General features: G+C 38.4%; 1 protein-coding gene across 3 annotated transcripts in view; it reads right to left on the bottom strand.

Annotated features, from left to right (window-relative positions):
- Positions 1–22,066, bottom strand: part of SYT16 (synaptotagmin 16) — a 367,718-nt gene that overhangs the window by 13,119 nt on the left and 332,533 nt on the right. For 2 of the 3 annotated variants that reach the window (XM_056133187.1, XM_056133186.1), the window contains 4 exons: positions 20,570–20,832; positions 14,344–14,784; positions 8,825–9,014; positions 7,450–7,611 (listed from right to left, as the gene is read on the bottom strand). In XM_056133187.1, the coding sequence (XP_055989162.1) occupies positions 7,450–7,611; positions 8,825–9,014; positions 14,344–14,784; positions 20,570–20,832 (1,056 nt within the window). The remainder of the gene's footprint in view (positions 1–7,449; positions 7,612–8,824; positions 9,015–14,343; positions 14,785–20,569; positions 20,833–22,066) is intronic. The other variant, XM_056133188.1, reaches the window with a different exon arrangement.

The raw sequence follows: 22,066 nt of genomic DNA on the forward strand, positions 1-22,066 counted from the left end.
CCACTGTACTATCTTTCTGGCCCCTTGGCATATTGTTATATAATAGACAGATTAGTATATGTAGATACCTTCTTTAAATATTGATTATAAAAGATTTTATGAATTCATTTTAGTAATCTTAAAATAACCCATTTTATCTTCTGTAGTCTGCTTAATATTTAAAAATCATAAATTTATAACATGGGCTTTTTTACTAAAAGAATTTATATTTGGATGGATAAGTGAACAGATAGATGGATGGATCATAAAGTTATAATTTTCCCATCCAGCCATTCATTAATTGTGTAGAAGTAAATTCTAAAGTGAAGAAAATCCCTTAGACACCTATTTTCTCTCAAAAAGATGGGATTTATAAAGGGTACCACAAAAGATAATCTTTTCCTCATCAAAGTACCAAACTTGGCAGCTTGGTATCTAGCCATTCTATGCAAGGTTGAACCAGGAGAATAGGATTAGATCTTGAAATATCAACCTACTTCCAATCACAGTAACTCCTGTCTATGGCTAAGACTCTTTATCCTTATCCACCCATAAAGGTGACTTGTACTAGACATCACTAACCTTCTTTAACTAATATTTTATAACTGAAAGTTTTAAACATCAAAAACAAAATAATTGTACAATTAACACATATGTCAATATATAATATATTCTTCCATTTTATGATATTGTTCTATCTGTGCTATGGAATGAGTGTTACCTATCAAAATTATTATTTTGAGACCCTGACTTTCCAGTGTTGAAGCATTTAGAGGTAATTAGATCATAAGAGTGGGGTCTCATAACTTTATTAGTGCTCTTATTAGAATAGATATGAGTTTACTTAGCTCTCTTATTAGAATAGACATGAGAGAGTTTATCAGCATTATGTTAAAATTAAGAAAAGGTACAAACCAGAAATATGGTTTTCATCAGGAAAAGAAAACAACTGGCACTTTAATACTAGGCTCTCCAATTTATGCACTTGTGTAATATTTTTTTAAGTTCCCGGCTATGACATTTTAACTATTGAGTTTATGTTAAGACATATATTACTTTATATGATTCTATTTATGCCAACTATAGCCCTTAGTTGAAGTTATTACTCTTCCAAACATTTCAGGAGACATTATATTGACTGGAATTCAATATTTTAAGGTTCTTTTCTTTTTTAAAGTATAATTTGTACACAGTAAAATGCACAAAGACTAGTCCTTTTCTGTAAGTTTAGTTAAGAAGGAACAAAACTTGGAGCATAATTTTATACTTAATATACTACATATAGTATACTAATTTTTACTATATTAAAAAACTTTGATAATCAAGAGTATTGTGTTGGAACAAATAAAGACACATAGATCAACATAACAGAATAAAAAGTCAAGAAATAAACCCATACATATATGGAAAATTGATTTATTACAAAGGGCTCAATAATATACACTGGGGAAAAAGAGTCTCTTCAGTAAGCAGTGGAAAACTGGAAAGTTTATGGAAAATAGTGAAACAATAACTATCTTACAACACACAAAAAATAATGCAAAATACATTGAATAATATAAGACCTGAAATTATGAAATTACCTGGGGTAAGACAATGAGGGAAACATCATTGACATTAATCTTCATGGTGATTTTTTGGCAATAACAAAAGAAAATTCAAAAGCAACAAAATTAGTCAACTATAGTTAATAATATGTTAATATCTAAAATATATTTTTACAAACCCATACAACTCAATGGTAAGGAAAGAAATTATTTTTAAAGAACAAAAAACCTCAATAGACATTTTTCAAAATAAAATATAAAATTATTCAACAAGCACATGAAAAGAGGCTTATCACTTGGGTCAGAGCAATAGAATAGAGGGGGTGGGACACTTGCTTTGCATGTGGCTAAGCTGGGACCCATCTCTGATATTCCATATGGTCAATTGAGCTCCATCAGTAAGTGATCTCTGAGCTCAGAGACAGGAGTAAGTCCTGAGCACTGCTGGGTTTGATCCAGAAACCAAAAGGAAAAAATAAAAAATATAAGACAATTAAAGTAATACACGACATCAATTTTAAAAAAGGAAAGATAAAAACCACGTGATCATACCAATTAAATCCAAGACAGTCTTCTGAATATATTCAACTTCCAATAACAATTTATAAAAATAAAAACTTCAATGAAATAGGGATAAGATCTTCATCAAGAGGGTAAAAGCCACTTGCAACGAACTCAGGGCCGACATCATATTCAATGTAGAAAAATAAAAAATCTTCCATCTGCGATCAGGCACAAGCAAGAATACCCACTTTCACCACTACATAAGAAGGAGTCCTCATTCACTGCCGGTAAATGTCCAATGACAGATGAGCAGATAAATTGTGGCTTATAAACACAATGGAATACCATGTGGCTATAGGAAGATATGAAGTCACACAATTTGCTGTAAAATGGATGGAACTGTAGGGTATCACGTTAAGAAAAATCAGAGAGAGGAAAAATACTGAATGTTCTCACTTATCTGTATTATGTATTATATTATGTATTATATTATTATATTACATATTATGCATTATAACTAGACAAAAGAATGGAAGACATCAAAGGGTGGAAAGCCTTTCACCCTCCATTACAGAAGTAAGAATGTCAAGTAAGGGAAGGGGTAGTTGGATGAAATAATAAGATGAACATTTTCATTTTGACCTGCTCCATTTCCGACCTGGGCCGGTTCACCCCTCCTTAGGCAACCTGGTGGTCCTCTGCTCCTGGAGGGTCACCATATTGATGCCAAACTTAGTGCGGACACCCAATCAGCATAGCGCACTACAGCCCAGAACTCCTGGACTCAAGCGATCCTCCAGCCTCAGCCTCCTGAGTAGCTGGGACTACAGGCGTGCGCCACCATGCCCGGCACCCGAGTTCAATTCCTCCGCCCCTCTCGGAGAGCCCGGCAAGCTACCGAGAGTATCTCCCCACACGGCAGAGCCTGGCAAGCAACCCATGATGTATTCGATATGTCAAACACAGTAACAACAAAATCTCCAATGGAGACATTACTGAGCCCGCTCGAGCAAATCGATGAACAACGGGAGGGCCTTTACCTTTACCTTTTATTTTCATTTTATAATATGAGATTCATGGGCTGGAGCGATAGCACAGCAGTAGGGCGTTTGCCTTGCACGCAGCCTGCCTGGCCAACCCCAGTTCAATTCCTCCACCCCTCTTGGAGAACCCGGCAAACTACTGAGAGTGTGTTGCCTGCATGGCAAAGCCTGACAAGCTACCCATGACGTATTCAATATGCCAAACACAGGAACAAGTCTCACAGTGGAGACATTACTGGCCCGCTTGAGCAAATTGATGAACAATGGGACGACAGTGCAGTGCTAATATGAGATTTGTAACAAATTCCAAAACAGAAGAGATTTGGTTAAGGATCTTAGATACCTTAGTAGTATAAGAGGTGACAAAACTATGTCCAAAAAAAACCTGTAAGAGTTAACACTATTAAACCCAAATGATAATAATTAAAATTTTAAATGAGTTTTCTATGGAAATAAAGTGGAGGTCAAAGGGAATCTTGGTACATTGTTGGAGAGTCCCTGGTGGTGGGTTCTGTGTTCAAATATTTTATGCCTGCAAACGATTATTAACACTTTTGTAAATCACTGTACTTAAATAATTTTTTAAAAATACTCATTGTATTTTTACATGGGGAAAATGTGGGTATGTGGGGTAAAAGAGACTTTCATTTACCACTGTTGGAAATGTTTACTGATCCAGTATTTTTGAAAAATAATATGAATAATCCTTTAAACACAGAAGAAGAAATTGAATGCCCATAAGATTCAGCAACCATACTTCTTGACATCTACACTAATAGCAAAAAAAAAAAAAAATACACCAAACCCCTTAATTCGGACAAGACATTTGCATCCTATCTCCCTTGCAGCATTGTTAACAATAGCCAATATCTGGAAACAACCCAAATGTCCAAAAACAGATGTCTGGATAAAGAAACTATGGCATATAAACACAATGGTATACTACTCACTTATAAGAAAAGATAAGATGAAATTTACTGTTAAATGAATGGATCTGAAGAGTATTATACTGAGCGAAGTTAATCAGTTGGAGATGGACAGACACAGAATGATCTCTCTTACATGTGGAATATAAAGAAACATAATAGGGATACAACTAATTCCAAAGGCAACAGAATCTGAGAACTTTTCATCAATAGGAAGCCATCACAGGGGAGGGAAGTGGAGGAATTAAAATGGAGTGAGAACACTGGGACAGTGGTGGAGGAAAGTGGTAAGTCTAGAAGAGGGTGTGGTAAGGAGTTATGTTATGCATAAAACCCTATCATTACAGTATTGTGAACCATATTTACTAAAATAAAATGTTTTAAAAGAAAAAGATGCTATCATTTATCATCAACTATATTCAGATCAGGACAATAAAAATGTCTCACCTCACCCAGTGAGACGGGCACACTTCAAGCACAAAATAGCCACTACTGGGAAGATGTTGTGGGGTAAAGGATCCTTTTCCCCTGCTGGTGTGAATATTGAGTATTTTAAACCTCTTTGAAAAATAATATGACTACTTCTCAAAAAAACTAAGAATTGATCTCGTATATGATTCAGCAATTATTCTTGGCATCTACCCCAAGGGTCCAAAACACTATTCAAGGAAGATATTTGCACTCCTATATTCATTGCTGCATAGTTCGCAATAGCTAAGATCAAGAAACAACTTATGTCCCAGAACCAATGACTACACAAGAATTAATGGTACATAGCACAATAGGTAGGGCATTTGCGTTGCACGCAGCTGACCCGGTTGGCCCAGGTTCAAGTCCTCTGTCCCTCTTGGAGAGCCCAACAAGCTACCGAGAGTACTCACCTGCATGGTAAAGCCTGGCAAGCTACTCACAACATATTTGATATGCCAAACACAGTAACAAGAAGTCTCACAATATTACTGGGCCTGCTCGAGCAAATCCATGAACAATGGGAGGACAGTAACAGTGATATAAAATGGAATACTACTATACTATCAGAACCCAAGTTATACAATTTGCCACTACATGGTTGGAACTGGAAATTATTATGCTATGTGAAATCAGTAAGGACAGGGACTGATATAGAATAATCTCTCATATTTAGGATATAAAGAAAAATAGTAAGGGGGCAACAATGACCAAAGGCAACATAACTGGGGAGTTGGCCTACAGAACTGATCTCACCTGAGTGTTGGGGTCTGAGTAGATAGGAGGGTGGTCCCTGGGGCAGGGATGGAAAGGAATAGACTCTCTAGTTGTGATTGTGGTGTAAGAGCAATATATGCATAAAACTGTACAATTAATTGTATTTTAAACCATGGTACTTCAAATAAAAATATTAAAAATATATAAGCCAAAATAAAAAATACTTACTTTAAGGAAAAAAATTATAATCATGGAACTATGGCTGAACTTAACTAAAAATACTATGATTATCACTTTTTTGATTTGTATATATGCAACTATCAAATACTTTATCTTAAACTTAAAATATATCAATGTTATCCATTGATAATATACCAAATTTAAGCACAGAACTATAGGATTGTGTGCATTTAGTTGTATAAAACTGCCAGAACTTTTCGGAAAAGTTTGTCCCATTTTATATTTCTACAAAAGTATACTCTGCACAACCTTGCTAATGCTTGGTGAAATCAGCCTTTTCTAGGCTTAGCCATTTTGTGGGAAGTGGTACTGCTGAATGCTTGTTCCAGCTGCTGAGGATCTCAGCAAACCCTGCCTCTACTATAGCATCTCTAGAAGAATATACTTAAAATGTTTCTTGGAGGGCATTTTTGCACTTCAATTACATTTCTTCTAAGATCCTAATAGTAAGAGGCACTTCAATTATTAGTTCGATTCTACTATTGTGCATAAGAAGAAAGGTTTAAAATAGAGTGAGTTATTTGACTCGATTAAGTTATTAAATTCAAAGCTATCTTTTGTTTTATGAAATATTTTGAGATGAGATTATCACTTGCAAATCATGGCCTTTCAGTCAGTCTTCTTCCAATAGATCCTTCCATATACTAGAGAAGTCCCCAGTACTCAGTCTTAACCACTTTTGGCGATTCTTAGGCAATTTCCCATCTGCCTAAGAACCATTTCACATTTTCATAACTATGCTGTAAGGCAGGATTAAAAACCCTCTTTGTAGAGGTGATAACTATATAAGCAAACAATCTGAAGAATGGAATTTGTGATCCTTGAACATATATGTTCCTGCTTCTCCCCTAATTCCCCTAGGCAGTTCTCTCTGGGTGGATTGTAAAGCAGGACTCTTAGGATAGTCTCCTATCTTCCTTTCACCGCCCCCATGGAACCCGTGCACTTGGCAAGATCCCTTCTACATTTCCCACTCCGGGCCCCATTCACTCCACTATTTTTTTCCCAATTTCTGTTCAGTGACCTCATAAGACTCTTGTTCCCTCATCCTTTCTCTCTTGTTCTCTTCCTTATGAGAACTAAAAATATATCCTAAGCTTTACTAATGACTGTCAAAGTAATGCTAGTGCCATGATGAAGTAAGACATAATGAAGAACTAACACCATCAACATCTAAAACCCTTGAAAGTATCAAGAGGTCCCTTTCAGAATCTCCACAAAGAAACCTTGCTCAACTCCTCCTAATTAAACTGGCTTTTCTTCAAGTACCAGCATTCTACATAAACAAAAAACTTTTGTTTTCACTGTTTGGTTTCTGTTTTAATTAATAGTAGTATTACAGGAATATTGTCTTCTATTACTCTGGTTGCAAGGATATGCATGTCAGTTATATTCCAAGTTAAATTTCAAACTAAGTCTATGAAAACTCATGGAGTAAATGCCAAATTGGCAAACTTCTGGAATAAAATCAATTATCAAATTAGGATTTGTCTTTTTCCTATTCAGTTTTCAATGGCTGTTAGAAGAACTTCCTCTCCAGCATATTTCTTTCATATATAAGTGTTGAGGGTATCATAGTACTATCCTTCACATCACAGATTCATGTGAGCATATCTACCTAGAAAGTAAATATTATTATGATCCCTTTTTACAAATGAGGAAGCAGATTTATAAAATGTTAGTGACTCACCGCTAGTAAGAGATAATGTCTCTCTAGTTAATGCTTTCTCAGCCATCATACTGTCCCTCACCCTTGTATTTTCTGGTCTACGCAGCACATAAATTAAAATTTCATGGCATGAACTGGGATAGGCCATGATTGTGTGATGTACTTCCCCATTATCCTACGCAGCTCCATGTTTATCAAAAATATTGTTTAGAGAACCAGAAATGGAAAAGTAAATCTAGATCTTTTATAAATTCAGGGGTACTTTTTTTTTTAAACAAAGCTTATATAGCAAAAAGAAAAAAAACCTAGCCAAGCAATACATAATCAGTATCTGTATGTATTTAAATAGCTCTCACCTGGCTCTGAGCGTCGACACAGAATATGGCTTATGCACCTGGTCTCTTCTGTTATCCAGATTGCTGGGCTTTCCTTACTAACTTGCGCTAATGGCTTTAATACAGATTGACTAACAAGATGCCGTTGAACAGAGACTTTGTGGACTGCAGCACAGTTAAAGGCTAAAAGGAATGAGAGCCCAGATTTAGTTGTTGGAGCTGATCTTTCTTTTTCTAAAGCTTGGCTGACTTTTCCATTGATGCTTATATGTAAGCCCAGAGTCCATTAATTCTTGCAATATAAGACACTGTTATTGCTTTCAACTTTAAGTACTACTTTTGTGTATTTGGTGAACTGGCTGACTTTCCCTTCATTCTATTCCCTTTACTTTCTTCTACTGGAAAGCTGAAAATAGATTTCAGACTCTCTTGCAGCTAGAATTCTCAACACAAATGATCTAGGTGTGATTAAATAGCATAAGATTCAGAAATTAAATTAAGGCAGAAACTGTCTTCCTACCTTTTGCAAAACTAATTGTACTGACAAGCAAGTTAATCAGAAGTTGAGTTTATTTAGGAGCTGATCTTTCCAGTGTTCAGTCTTCAGTTTCTTGGTATTGCTCGTTAATGGCAATAGCATTTTTATTCTGGCTTCCTGTAACCTAGGAATATGTCTTCAGCCCCCTTTAACAGTGGTGATTTCAGAAGTTGTAGCTATTGTGTAAAATCATTATCTAATTTTTCCCATGTTGCAGTGCCCTACCTCTTCTTCCATCAACACACCCACTAACTTTTCTTGTATGTTCATAATATGCTAGGCACTGGGCTAAAGGCTTTCCATAAATCATTTTGCATAAATTCCAAAACAACTGATGAGGAAAATGATGATATGTTAATACCCAGATGAAACTACTGAAATTCAAAAAAAAAGGAAAAATAAGTTACACAGAATCAGGACAAAGCTAGAAGGTAAGCAGGTAAAGTTAAAATTCAATCCCACATTTGCTATACTCCAAGTCCTGAGTTATACCCCTAAATTTAAAAGGTATTTGAGGGCCTGGAACCTATTGACAAAGTTTAATTGCCCTTACTCATTATGTTACTGAAAATACATCATATTACATATTTTTCATTCATGTATTTTCCTTCTCTGAAACAACATTCAGAGTCCAGCCTATTTCATTCCATGCTCCTTCTAGATACCTAAGAAGCCTTTTATCTAATTAAATAGAAAGGCATTAAAAAAAAACAGAGGTATCATCTTGTCAAAGCTTGTTTAAGCCAGACAAAGATCATTCTTACTGTAAAGGCTAAAGAATTAGGAAAAAAGTAGACCGTCTTTTCCACTTGCTGCTGGAAAGATGAGCAAGAGCTGGGAGAAGAGATTCACACTTACCAGGCGCTCTGTTAACAGCGAGGTTTCGGAAATGGCTGCCTTTGATCATTTCCACAGATAATCGACCCGTTGTGGCATTGTAGGACAGCCCCACCAACAGCTCTGGCACTCCTCCATGAGACAGTGACTGCGTAGATGAAGCACTATCACTGTGAGAAACTGCAGATGGGCTAAGCGGAGACTCTCCACTCTGGACAGGAAGAACAACAAAGAATCCATTGGCCCATGCTGCACTTCTCCCCCTTGCAGAGAGCTGATATTATGTTTGGTGAAATTGTGGCCCAATCTCAACCGCTGCCAAAGATTACTAACAGCGCACTCGGTGTGAATGATAATGGGCTTGGGGAGCACAGTCATGGATGAAATTCCCTGCCTTATTAGCTGACATATTTGTTTCAAGAGCTGCCTCTGTTCAGTATTTACTCTCTGAAGACAAAAACAGACAAACATATTATTACTGGTCTAAATCAAACCCTCTAAGATACATGGAGAGTTAATAATATATTTAATATAGACCAAAGTTTCCTCCTGTGTAATTTGTGCTCAAATGTTTCTATGGAACCCATCCACTCTGGGCATGAGCTTTGTTTTTGTTCTCTGCAGCTTCCTGAAGTACGTTGCAATACAGGAAGCATTTTGTCTTCACCAAAAATGAAAGGACCAGTGGACATATACTGCCACATAGAACGTTTGGCCCCTCATTCTGATTTTTTAAGAATGTAATATGCCAAATGCTAAATGTTTCCTCCTAGAGAAATGAATTACACTGAAAAATTAGCACTTTTATAACTGCTGTAGAGGGAGAACAACCGCTTAATTGTGGATCTGAAAAATCTGAAATCAGTGGCCTAGCAGGTACCATGTGTGCTCAGGGGAGAACCTGCATTTGACACTCCAATGGGGCTTGGGGGAGCGTGTGGTATGAGGGCTTGAACCCTGGTTCCCATATGAATCTAAACTCCCTATTCACCAGCACTTGTCTTTATACATCAGACAAATAAGGAAGAGAAGAGTCATAGAGGCCAAGACATTGACTTAGAGATTAAGATATTAGATGACAAAGGGTAAGATGTTGAGAAACAGAAGTGGTAATGGGCTATGCAGGCCAAGATGGCTATTCTTTTAGAATCATTATTCCACCAGAAATAAGTGCATAGAACTTTATTCAAACCTTCTTTTCTAGAGTGACTTCTTACAGCCTATCAGAGCCTATTAAATACAAATATAAAAAACAAAATTTGGGTGGGGAGAAGCAGAGCTATGAAACAGCAGGCAGGGCATTTACCTTGCATGTGTTTGACCCAGGTTCAATCCCCAACACCGCCCATATTGTCCTCCACACTGACAAGAGTGATCCCTGAGTGCAGAGCCAGAAGTAAGCCCTGAATCCACTTGGTATGGCCTCAAAACATACTAAAAAGAATTTTTTTTATATTTACAGAAAAGTACCCTGTTTATAGAGCCCCAGATTTCCTCAAACACAATTTGTAAAGAATAGAATGAAATAGTTTTAATAGTTGCCTTAGAGTCCCTGATGTCTGGAAGGGACACCCTAAGAGTGAACTTTGGGGATGGCATTAGGTTTGGGTCACACCCAATAGTGCTCATGGATACTCCTAGATCTGTGCTTAGGAGTCAATTCTGATGTTGCTATGAGGAACATAAATAATGCCAGAAATTGAACCAGAGTCAGCCATGTGCAAGACAAGAGCTTTGAACTTTGTCCTATCTCTCTACCAGCCTCAATAATGAACCACTTTCTAAAATTTGGTGGGGATCACTCTCTCTCTTCTTGAGTCCACAGTAGTCTCTACTGTGACACCAAGTATCTTATTTTGACCATTAAATTCTAAATTCTTATAAATCTGTCAGTTCACAGTACATAGCCCAAGGGACAGAGAATATTATAGTGGGTATGCTGTATGCCTTGTATGTGGCTGACCTGGGTTTGATACATGGCATCATGTATGTCCTCCCCACCACCACCTCCAAGAGGTCATATGGGTTGCTTGAAGTAAATGAGCCCTGAGCTCTGTCAGGTGTGTCACAAAACCAAAAAAACAAAAATCTAAAAAAGTGCATAGCCCAATTTGGCATGTAATCAAGCTTAATAACTAGTGAGTGGAAAAATATTTACATGCAAAGTTCTTCTAACAGTCTCATTTCTGTTCCTCAACTCTGTGCCCTCAGCACTAAGCACAGAGCTTGGCATAAGAGAAACGAGGATGTGACCTTGCCTATTCCTGTGCTTCTGACTCCAGTTTCCTTCTGACTCCAGTGGCTTCTGTGATATATAATTTCAAATATACTTTGTACAATTAAAGGGGGAAGGGGGACGTTAAGTATAGACAAGACATGATCTAATTCATGTTTTAACAGGGTCATTCTGGTACCTGTGTTGAGAATTATCTATGGAGCAAAGAAGCAGAAGGGTGAGTGGTAGGAGATCATTTTAGTAATCTAGCGAAGTGTTTTACTCTGGTTGGAAGACAGAGCCAACAAAATTTAGAAAGAAAAGAAATGTGCCAAAGAACTTCTAAGATTTTAGACCCAGCAGCTCCAAAGTATAAAATTGTCTTTGGGGACTGGGAGATAGTAGAACAGTTAAGAATGGGACCCACTTCATATGACCCCACAATACCACTTCTGGGAATATATCCTGATAGTGCAAAAAAATCACAGTAGAAATCCCCTCTGCACCTGTATGTTCATTGCAGCAATGTTCACAATAGCCAGAATCTGGAAACAACCCAAGTGCCTGAGAACAGATGACTGATTAAAGAAACTCTGGTACATCGACACAATGGAATACTATGAAGCTGTTAGGAAAGATGAAGTCATGAAATTTGCTTATTAAGTGGATGGACATGGAGAGTATCATGCTAAGTGAAATGAGTCAGAAAAAGAGAGACAGACATAGAATGACTGCACTCATTTGTGGAATATAAAAAAACATAATATGAGACTGACACCCAAGGATAGTAGAGAGAGGGCCAGTAAGATTGTTCCGTGATTGGAAGTATGCCTCATGAGCTACGGAAAAAGGTAACTGAAATAGAAAAGGGATCACTAAGTAAATGATGGTTGGAGGAATTGTTTAGGGTGGGAGATGTGTGCTGAAAGTAGATAATGGACCAAACATTATAGCCTCTCAGTATTTGTAATTGCAAACCATAATGTCCCAAAGTAGAAAGAGAGTATGGTAGAAATTGTCTGCCATAGAAGTAAGGGGAGTGGTGGGAAGGAGGTTTAGTGGGGACATTGGTGGTAGAAAATGTGTGCCGGTGGGGGGGATGGGCGTTCAACCATTGTAATGATTAAAAATCAAACATGAAAGCTTTGTAACTATCTCATGGTGATTAAAAAAATCATTAAACCCAGAAAAAAAAGAATGGCTCTCACCCAGGTTTTATTTATGGTATTATATGGTCCCCTGAGCATCATCTGGAATAGCCCTAGAGATCTCTAAGCATTAACATGTGTGACTGTGGAAGGGCCCCAAGTACAAATGGGTTGGCCCACGTGATTCCTGGCACCACAGGACCACTGTCTCAATTGCCTCTATACAAACAGGAACCTGTCACCTCTTCCTTTCTTGCCTATACCAACTGTTCAGAATTACCTTCACTAGGATGCAAACTGAACGCTAAACGTTCAAAGAACGTTAAACTGTTTAACATTCATTGATTTAAAGAAGGCATTTGATTCTGTTGAGACGGAAGCGGTCATTGAAGCCCTAGCCAATCAGGGCATTCAAGCCCAATACATCAGGATCCTCCGTGAGCTGTATTGCAGATTCACTACCAGGATCTCACCATTCTACAAAGAAGTAATCATTGATGTCAAGAGAGGGGTTCGGCAGGGTGATACCATTTCACCGAAACTCTTCAGCGCCACCCTCGAGAACATCATGCGACAACTGGAATGGGAAGGAATGGGAATGAAGATAGATGGTCGGCAACTACACCACCTCCGCTTTGCTGATGACATTGTTTTAATAACACCAAACATCAGCCAAGCGGCACAAATGCTGGCCGACTTTGACCGTGAGTGTGGAAAGGTAGGACTACAGCTGAATCTTACGAAGACAATGTTTATGAGAAACAGCCTCGTTCCTGATGCCCCATTCGCTCTCAATGGAACGACCATCTCCGAATGCAACAGCTATGTGTACCTAGGTTGAGAAGTCAACATGACAAATGACCTGGCACCCGAGCTGCGCAGGAGGAAGAGAGCGGCTTGGAATGCCTTCAAAAATGTCGAAGAAATAACTAAGAGGACGAAGAACCTCCGGCTCCGGGCACATCTCTTTGATTCCACTGTTCTTCCTGCATTAACATATGCCTCAGAGACCTGGGCCCTACGCAAACAGGATGAAAACGCTATTCAGGTCTCCCAAAGAAGAATTGAAAGAGCTATGCTTGGAATATCACGTTTCACTCAAATGAGAGAAAGAATCCGGAGTTCCGACATCCGTCGATGATCAAGAATCAGGGACGCTCTCTTGGTTGCCAAGGTGTCAAAAATCAGATGGGCTGGTCATGTAATGAGATTTAAAGACGACCGCTGGACTAGAGCTGTTACTGACTGGATTCCACGGGATGTCAAAAGACCACGTGGCCACCCACCTACCAGATGGTCAGACTTCTTCATCAAGATCATGAACGATTGGTTTGAGGATCTTCATGTTCCCAGAGCGAACAGATGCCATTGGGCTATACTAGCACGCGACAGGGACAAATGGAAACGTTACTGGCGCCTGCTCAAGCAAATCGTTGACTAACGGAAAGTTAAGTGATTAAGTGATTAAGGATGCAAACTCTCCAAGGGCTGAAGCACCATTGCTTTTCTCTTCCCTCCTCTGGCTACATGTTAACTGACATACAAAAAAACAGACTGCAAGCATTTTCCAAGTAAATGACAGATTAATCCAACAACACAAAATCTTTTAACATGGCTTTTAAAAGGAGATCCTCACATTATTAACATATAGCCCACAATGGTAACAGCTACCTGTAGACATACAGACTATGCTGTCTTCTCTGTAACCTCTGGGGACACAGAAAGAGACCTGGGAAATGAACCTGACCAATATACCACTTCTAAGTGGTTGCAGTTTTTGGCTGCTGTTGCTGAAAAACCTCATCTTAAATGTCTCCATCTCTGATATTTACCATAATGTGTTATTGGAGGGAACAGGTAAGAATTGTGGAACTAATCCACTATCCAGAGGACCAAGTCACCTCTCCTGTTTTTTCCCTGCCTCTGCCACATCACTACTGTCATTTCCTAAAATGGAGAGTAATACATCCTTCAGGTTCTGGGCAAGACAGGCAAAAGATAAGACACTCATTGTACCATGAAGTAGAAATCATGATTGATAAGGAGGAGGAGAGCCAAATGGAAAATGAAATTAAAGTGAGTGTTGAATTCACAAGCTGAATGTACTAAATCAAGGACTGGCAATTCCAGATCCTCAAACACACCACATCATTAGCAGTACCATTTAACATACTCACACTGATATTACATCTTGGCTCCAGAACCAGAGTCACTTTCATTTCCCCTTCTGGGTGCAGGTGGCTGAGATAGAATAGCTTCTCTCCCATCATTCTCTCACGGGTCATCTTGCGGGCAGCATAGAGGCGGAATCGGACAGCACAGGCAGCCACATCTCTGGGCTCCAGCTTAGCAAAGGTGACCTTCTCCTTGAAGACAGGGTTGGGCCCTCTCTGTATGCTTGTTCGGCCTCTCTGTTTCTTATTGGGCAGCAACACTACATGCACTTGCCAGGAGTTGACGCCACTTCGGTCCTTATCTGGAAGACCCTGTGCTTTCACAATGTTCACTGTGAGCTTCTGGCTGAAAGCTCTATATTCGAAGATGACATCTAGGTCACCACACTTTGAGATGGGCTCATGGACCCTAGATGACACCTGAAAAGTGGTCCCATCATGTTCCTGTTGCAGGCAGAGAAAAAGATTAGGAAAGGGAATGATAATGCCCAACTGCATTATGTTGATATAACTTACTTTTCTGCAGCTTCAAAACCCAGGGCTTTTTAGTTGTTAAAAGCACTGCAGTGAAACCTGAGATACTAAGCCTGAAATCAAGCCAACTATCAAGAAGTGATTTTTTTCCTTGAGTGCACACCTCCAAAAAATGTGAGTGTGCGTGTGTGTGTTTTTACCTCATGCTCCATGGACCAGAACTTCCCACAGACAAGAATCCCTGAAGTCATAAATCCTTTAGTGCATTTTTAAATAACATAGGACAAGATGTTTAACTGCTCAAATATCTGTGTGAACTGGAATCATCTAAGGATTCTGATTCAGAAGTACTATGGTAGAACCTGAGAATCTGCATTTCTCAGAAGTTTGCCAAAACATGGCACTGGTGGCCTTAGACTCACACTTCAAGTAGCAATTATTTAGGAGGCCATCACCTGTAATTATTCATCAAATAGCAGGTGAACAGAAAGACAGAACACCTAGGTTGAAACCATAACTAACTAACTTTAAAGCCTGACTGAATAGGATATATGGCTCTTGCTCAAAAAAAAAAATGAGCACCAAGATGTCTATTTGACAGAGTGGTGTTGTATAGTCTTAATATATGTGAAAAGCTCTTGGCTCAGAACAGACCCTATAAATATCTTTTCCTATCCCTGCGTTACCTATTTTCACATACATATTCCTTCATTATTAAATTTCACCCTTGGGCAGCAATTTACATGTAGCCAGTCTGATGACCTCAATAAGAAAACTGAGATAAACTGCATTTACTATAATGAAGCCCCCTCCAACAAACTATAAATGATGTCAACATAAATTTGATTTTTCCTCTAAAGGACTGACTCTTACCCATAACTAAAATTCGGCCTGATTCTATTATAAAGCAGAGTCCATTCTTATGTATATAATTAAAGATCCAACTTTGATTCTTTAAATAGTTCTTTATTTTTAAAAATTAAATAAAATACTTCAAATTTACATATAAATGAAACTCTCCCACACAGAGTATGAGTGAAAGTATCTTCATCCTCAAACATCCTAAAAAATTCCAAATCCACCACCTACTACCTCTATAACACCGGGAGAGTTATTTAATCCTTTCTATGTGTGTATTCCCCGATAATTAAGTGGTGGTGATACCTACTTTCTAGGGTTGTTGTGAAAATTAAAGGACTTGACACATAGTAGAAATGTAATAAATGCCAGTCTCTTTTAAGATTTCAAGTTAGTTTACCAAGAAAATGTAGGCTTCTTTTAAAATAAGGGGATTTTTCTTATATTCTTTCTTTTGAGCATGCATTCATGGGAGTGTTTCTATTCTGAGGTTCTTAGTTTCAAGTGATAAAAGTGGTTGCTATAGAGACTTTTGAATACAACTGACTAGTGTAGCTATAATATTAGAAGCAAGTCTCTAAGGAGTTAGGCCAACTTAAAAATCAAATCACTCTTCCCATCTATTTTAGTCTATCCTGGTTCACCTTTACATTGCTTGCTGGACCATAAGTAACAAAATCTAACATCTACTAAGTACTTTATGTATGGTATCACACTAAGTCTTTTTTAACTGTAAATGCAACTTCTATGCACCTCATACTTTCTTGGCCTAACCTCTTTTGTTATCCACCCCTACTGATACAGCCTGTCGAGGCTCTAAGTGGCTTCAGACTGGCACAATTCAATAATGTCTTACCTCCCTGTGATGCAATATGACTTTCATTGCCCACCAAAAGCCTGTCCATTGATGTCAAGACACAGAAATATACAATCCTGGTCGGCAACCATTTAAATTGCACAGTATGTGTGGGGTTAGTGCCCCATGCAGTCAATTTTTCTACCCAAGAAGTTAGTTTCTTGGAAAATAGTCCCTCTAGAACAAGTCATAAGACATATAGTAATAGCAAATTCGGTTATTCCACTTTACCACTAATTTTTCTTTCTTTCCTGCCTTCCAATCCTTGTCCCTCACTCTTGTTCTCTCAAATTTCACTTCCTAAAAAAAGTATAGAACAGAAGTCTTTATATAATTCTCTTTTTTTAGGGGCCTAGCCAAGAAAATTTTATTGAAAAATATACACATCAACCTAATGGGGAAGTATATTATAATATTCAGTTTATGGAAGAGAAAACTATAATTTAGAAAGGATAAATCATTTGTTCCACATGTTCCTTTCTCAGATATCTATCTAGGATTATCCAGGACTTACCTCTTTTCAGTAAAGTCCCAAACCTTACATTAAATTTATATCTGACTCTCCCTCAAACTTTTCACCAAACCAAGAGTGTGACAAAAAGAAGAAATAAGATGAGAAATCTATCTTTTTTTTTACTTTTTTAAATTTTTTTATTAGTGAAACACCATGAGGTACAGTTATAGACTTATAAATTTTTGTGCTTGGGTTTCAGTTATACAATGATCAAGTACCCATCCTTCCACCAGTGCCCATCCTCCAACACCACGGGTCCCAGCATCCCCCCACCCCCCATCCCCCCATCCCACCCTGCCTCTGTCGCAGGGCATTCCCCCTTGTTCTCTCTCTCTTCTTTTGGGTACTGTGGTTTGCAAGAGAGGCATTGAGTGGCAATCATGTTTGGTCTATAGACTACTTTTAGCATGCTTCTCCCACCCTGGGAGGATCCTCCCAACACCCTTTATTCGGTGCTCTCTTCTCTATCTGAGCTTCGTTTTCACCTAGCATGTGTGGCTGGCCTTCAAGTCATGGAGCAAAATTCCTGGTACTAATCTCAGCCATTCCTGGGTGTTAGTCTCCCTTTTTGTTGCTTTATGTTCCCCAGATGAATGCAATCTTTCTGTGTCTATCCCGCTCTTTCTGACTCATTTCGCTTAACATGATACTTTCCATGTAGTACCACTTGTATGTAAAGAGAAATATATCTTAAGATACACATTTGTTTGATTTTCAGATCCTTTCAGACATTCTCTTAATATTAGTTAACATTCCAAATTTCGTCATCAACTTCAGCACTATTGTAAAAATAGCATTATTTATCTTTCTCCACTTATTGACTACCTATTCAGATAAATGTTGACTCCCCAACACATTTCTGGTAAAGTCATGAGGAGAATTCTGAAATAACTTTCCTAAGAACCCTGAGTAAGACACAGAATCAAACAACAGAAAGGTTCTGTATGTGTGCCATATAAATCGGACTTAGGAGCCTCTCCTGGATTGACTTGAAACAAAGATTTGCCTAGACTGGTATTTTTATAGCAATTAATTATCTCAACACACTTTACCTATCACTAGGCAACTACAGACACTCCTCTTGTGGGTACTGCTAATACCACTAATCCATCTGACCTTCCTGCAAGGTAAAAATCTCTTCATTTTTATCCCCATTTGGCAGGTTTTAATTAACTTCTCAAGGCCAACAGTTAATCAGTGGAAAGCAAAGATGAAAAGTGGGACATCTGCCTCCCTATGTGTTCAATCACTAGACATGCTCCCACTGTTCTCCCTGCCAAGCCTGGGGTCTGTAGGAGAGCATCAATGGCCTTTTCCAGTAGACAAGAGCAGCACTTCAAAATCTTTCAGTAAAACATTTTTCTTGTGAGGTATAATAAATGACTGTTCACTCCAGTGCCCTAAGACTTACTTTAAGATAGGAATGCACCAGCTTGTCAAAAAAACATGTAAGTATAAATATTTTCTGTCAAATTGTAAAAATTTCTGTTTTAGTAAGATGGTGCTGGTGTCATCTGTGTGGCCCAAAGTCAACAGGCTCAAAATATGTTCCCCGTGCCAGATACACGGGGGGAAGACAGTGTTCTTAATATTGCTAAGAGGCAAACAAATCAATTCTTAAAAGGCGAACTCAGCCTGCAAAGCAGACAGTTACATGAACTGCCTCCGAGCTGCATTTGAGGTTCTACCGTAGGAGCAAAATTACAGTTTTTGTCTCAAAATAGATATAAGGTTGAATGGAGCACACAGAGATGTCTGGGTATTTTTGGAGTCTCAGAACATTTAGTACCCTCAACACCAAGTCTTCTATTAAAACTCCATGTGGCAGGCAAATGGGAGGTTACCTGCATAAAGTAAGTCTATGCCTGAAGCACAGTTATCAAGAGTTCAGAGAATCAAGGGGTAGAGAAACAGTTCTGTTTTGCTTTCATGGTGGGAGAGTCAAAAAGCCTATTTTTAAACTTTGAATGTTTTTGTGTGGTATTTAATATGACTCTTAGCAGTAAATCAATGAAATAAAAATTGAGGGTGTGTGTGTGTGTGTTGGTTGTGTTTTTTCCAAAAAACATATAGTGGGTGCCTCCCTATGTAGAGCTACATTCAACAAGCCAGAAAAAACCTGAGTTACTGACTCCAGAAACACCAACACACCCGCACATGTATGTGTAACACCCCTCCTCAGTGTGTGTATAGGGAGGCATATGGTGAGTTTTTTCCTCCTTGATGAAAATGTAAGTGTGTATGGCAGTTGTGGTACTAATAATAGATAATTCATTCTGATAATTTCCTCAGACAGATGTAGATGAAATAATTTCCCTGTTTTCCCCTTTAATCGCCAACAATTAAAGTTTCATATCATTTCCTGACTTATTGCATCAAAAATAATTTAAAAGTTGTATAAGTGGCTCCTAACAACACATAATAAAAAAGGGAAATAGCTAAGGGAGAATAACTATGAACACATGAATGATAAGATAAAGTTTATAAACAATATATTACAGTGCCTAGCACCTAGCAATAAATTTAGAAGAGGCATCTTTCAACAGAAAAAGAACCGTCAATGTCCAGTAGGTTATTGCAGAGTAATGCCTTCCACTTAATGCAAACTGAACAAGCAGGTGCCTGGGGAAGGCACAGTGGCAAAAGCACCTGCTTTGCTAACATGAGGTCATGAGTGTGATCCCTAGAGCCATCATATCTATGGAGAATGGCTCTGGTAGTTCTGCTTATTGGGACCCTAGAACCTCAAGAGTATTCAATCTCTGACAAGAATCACAATTTAAAGCAGTGAGCACAACAAACCAGGTATGTGACCCTGTGTGTGGTGAGCATCGCAACTAAAGCATGTGACACCTGACAAGCCCTCCAACCAGAAAACACATGAGTATCACAGCATACAATCCCCCAGTGAGCACTCCAGCCAAGCAGATGTGCAAATCCTGATCACCAGGGAAAAAAAGAAGGGAATAGGCAAAAAGTGAAGTAATATACTCATGCTGCCAGATATTTGTCATAAAGTATCACTTCATTTGGAGTAGCAGCCCACTTTTATTTTTAAATAATTCTAACATTCAAATAATAACTCCAACTTGGGAGTAAATAAAATAGGCTTGCTTAATTGAAATCATAAAGGAAATAAACCAATTTTTCTAAAAATCCCCTACATGAAAATATAAGGGGAAAAATAATCCCGAGGGGGAGTAAAAAGAAATACCTTTGTATTTTTTTAAAATTCTTGATTCTCGTTAGATTTATTCTGCTGTCATATTTTTTCACCCTACTACCCCAAACGAAAAAATGTACTTTTGACTTTCTTCTTGATAGACTTAGGGACCTAGCTCTTGGTCATCGGAACAAACCCACTTTCCAAATTAATGCCCTTTGTTTATTAAAGCAGTACTTCCTTTTTCGGAAGTTTATTTCTCGAGGAAGAGAGAGAAGGGGAAGATAAGGTTGGAGGGAATAAAGAGCTAGCCAGGGACCACCGACCACCCAAACAAGGAAAGAACAGATAGCCAATAACTTGCCTCTGGACTCCACACAGAAGAGCTGTCAGTGGCATAGGAGTCTTCAAATCCACGATTATTAAAAGCTGTCTCAGTCTCCAAGCTGCCTTCTGTGGACTGGCGGCTGAGGTTGCGGACCACACGGGTCTCTTGCGAAGAAGTGCCGTGGAGCCTGGTAGCTCCCATCTCACATGGGTAGAGTGAGTGGACAGAGATGGGACCATCTTTACCGTAAGATAGATTCTCTGAATAATTTCGTTGGCTGGCTTCATCCACATCTAAATCTGTAATAAACAAACTACTTCAAATGTATATTTTTATTTATTTATTTATTTATGCTTTTTGGGCCACACCCAGCCATGCACAGGGGCTACTCCTGGCTCTGCACTCAGGAATTACTCCTGGCAGTGCTCGGGGAACTATATGGGATGCTGGGAATCGAACCCGGGTCAGCCACGTGCAAAGCAAATGCCTTACCCACTGTGCTATCTCTCCAGCCCACATAAATGTATATATATATATATATATATATATATATATATATATATATTTTACACGTTACTGGGCCCGCCCGAGCAAATCGATGAACAATGGTAGGACAGTGACAGTGACAGTGACAGTGACCTAGATAAATCAAGTAGTAGCCACCATTCTAATCAAGACCTCACAGAATAAAGCCCAGTGAGTGAAAGAGTTTGGAGGTTAAGGCATATGCCTTGAATGTGTCCAACCCTTCTTCAATACCCAGAACCACCTGGTCCATTGAATATCAGTAGGTGTAGACCTAGAGGTTCACAAGCACTGCCAGTATGGGCTTGGGTAATCCCTGACACTACAGGCCGAAGGGACATGACATCCCAATAACTGTCATTAATTACCAGCTTGCTTAGCTGATAATCACTGGGAGGGGTCCCTGAGTCTCTCAAGCAGCACTTGGGAGCCCCCAAATAATAAAAAAATAAAATATATCAAATGACACCTGCAGAAACATAATTTCTAAGATATAGAATACAAACTCAATCCATGAGTTTTAAAACAATCACTAGTTCTTTTTGTCACACAAGAAGGTTTCACTACTTTCTAAGTATATGAGCAAAAGAAATGTATGTTTATGTTAGAGGCATAAAGTGAACACTTTAGTATTTTGTTAATGAACATGAGACTTTGGGGATTTCTCTAGAAGGCAAGAATTGCAACCTTCTATGCACATTGTATGGTCTCCGGATTCTTCCATTCTCTTTCCCATGTTTACAGTGTACATACTACCTCTTACTCTAAAACTTCAGTGGTCCTCCCATGTAAATAAAATCTGGACATAATTCACAATAACAACTCTGGACACTTGGACTCATGCATGTTGTAGGCTTAAATCCTTAACTCTGCATAAAAGAACATTAACAGCATTAAACTGAACCTTTGTTTCAGAAAGTCATTTTGAATGCATGAATAATATCCACCTGACAGCTGTCACCAGTCTTTTATATATATTAGCCATGGCTACCTATCTGAATTCATCCA

The sequence above is a fragment of the Sorex fumeus genome, unplaced genomic scaffold (genome assembly GCF_029834395.1).
Source record: "Sorex fumeus unplaced genomic scaffold, SorFum_2.1 ptg000098l, whole genome shotgun sequence".
NCBI classification, from domain to species: Eukaryota; Metazoa; Chordata; class Mammalia; order Eulipotyphla; family Soricidae; genus Sorex; species Sorex fumeus.